The sequence below is a fragment of the Myotis davidii genome, unplaced genomic scaffold (genome assembly GCF_000327345.1).
Source record: "Myotis davidii unplaced genomic scaffold, ASM32734v1 scaffold299, whole genome shotgun sequence".
Lineage (NCBI taxonomy): Eukaryota > Metazoa > Chordata > Mammalia > Chiroptera > Vespertilionidae > Myotis > Myotis davidii.
Genome location: NW_006293088.1, coordinates 9,140,320 through 9,141,918, shown reverse-complemented (window position 1 = coordinate 9,141,918; position 1,599 = coordinate 9,140,320). Strand labels below are relative to the sequence as shown.

At 60.7% G+C, this 1,599-nt stretch overlaps 1 protein-coding gene across 1 annotated transcript in view; it reads left to right on the top strand.

The window, feature by feature from the left end:
- Positions 1 to 867: 867 nt before the first annotated feature.
- The window catches only part of THAP3 (THAP domain containing, apoptosis associated protein 3), a gene marked incomplete at its 5' end in the record, with an annotated part of 23,852 nt that continues 23,120 nt past the window's right edge, over positions 868 to 1,599 (top strand). The window contains one exon of the mRNA XM_006766823.2: positions 868 to 1,086. Within this exon, the coding sequence (XP_006766886.1) occupies positions 868 to 1,086 (219 nt within the window). The remainder of the gene's footprint in view (positions 1,087 to 1,599) is intronic.

The following is a 1,599-nucleotide window of genomic DNA, read 5'->3' as shown; positions in this document are numbered from 1 at the left end:
GTCAGGTATATGCCTGCAGGTGGAGTTGCCTTCGGTTCACTCTCCAACCCGGTCGGCTTAGACCAGCCGTGGGCAAACTACAGCCCGGGGGCCGGATCCGGCCCGTTTGAAATGAATAAAACTAAAAAATAAAAAGACCGTACCCTTTTATGTAATGATGTTTACTTTGAATTTATATTAGTTCACACAAACACTCCATCCATGCTTTTGTTCCGGCCCTCCGGTCCAGTTTAAGAACCCATTGTGGCCCTTGAGTCAAAAAGTTTGCCCACCCCTGGCCTAGACTCTTGCCCCCGCCGCCCCCCAAAAGGGCTCTCTGTCAAGTCCTACCCTCCTGCAGCCGCCGGGCTGGGCTCAGTCCTCACCCTCCGTCCAGAGCCTCCAGGGACCCCATCTGCCTGAGACGCATGTCCTTTGGTCCCACACTTGCTCTGTCCCAGCCAAATCTGCTCCGGTCGCTCCTTTAACCACCGGGCACACGCCTGCCGCTTGCCTTCCCTTCTGATACCCACACACGTGAGCTCCCGCTCCCAGCAACCTCGGCTCAAACGAGAGCTCTCAGGTGGCCTCCCCTGACCGCGTCCTCTGTTCCCACACAGCCTACGTCTGTGTTACCGTCTGCTCTGTTCTGGAACGTTGGCTGCTCCCCGCAGCACCCAGCAGGCCCCGCACATGGCGGGCTCCCCGGGGGACGGATGAAGGCTCACCTGGCACTCGTAGCTTCGGAAACAGCATTTTGGCCACGTTCATGGTCTCCTGTTTCCGAAGGAAGCTGTAGACAGCATGACAGAAGCTTCCAGAAACTGGATGTGGTGTAACAGCGCACGGTGACTGGACTTTCCCAGTTGTCTGGATACCCTGTGATTCCCTCCCGCTGCCTCCTCTGCCCTTAGGTTCCCGTTCAGCCGGCCCGAGCTGCTGAAGGAATGGGTGCTGAACATCGGGCGGGGCAACTTCCAGCCCAAGCAGCACACGGTCATCTGCTCGGAGCACTTCCGCCCCGAGTGCTTCAGCGCCTTTGGGAACCGCAAGAACCTGAAGCACAACGCGGTGCCCACGGAGTTCGCCTTCCAGGACGCCAGGCAGGTGAATGCGCCTCCCGCGGAGCCAGCCTGCGGGATCCGCCGGCAGTGGGGGGGGACGGGGGTGGGGTTTCCAGGGGCCTCCCAGGCCGAGTGGCGCTGCCTTTGGTGAGGGTGACGCAGGCCCAGGAGGGAGACAGGAGCCGACAGTGGACGTGAGGGCAGCATGCTCAGCCCCTGGGGTTGGCGCTCAGCCGACCCTGATGGCCATGACCTTCGTTTTAGGGGGTCCCCAACATAAAGCCGATTTAAAAACCAGTCACGCCTCCCACCAGGAGGCTGTTGAAGCAGCGACTGGCGAGTGTGGCCAGAGCCTGGTCCTTTATGTGGTTCACTTATGCCTGGCCCCACGCGGCTCCAGGCTGTGCAGCGAAGACCTAAGACCTTCCCAGCGGAGGCAGCAGCTGAGCGGCATTCGGACCTCTTCCTAGCAGCCAGCCAGGGCCTGGGCGCCTGTGATCAAGGAGCCAGAGGCTGCCACTGCCATTCAGCACCGCTCCCTTGAGGTCCTGCTGGT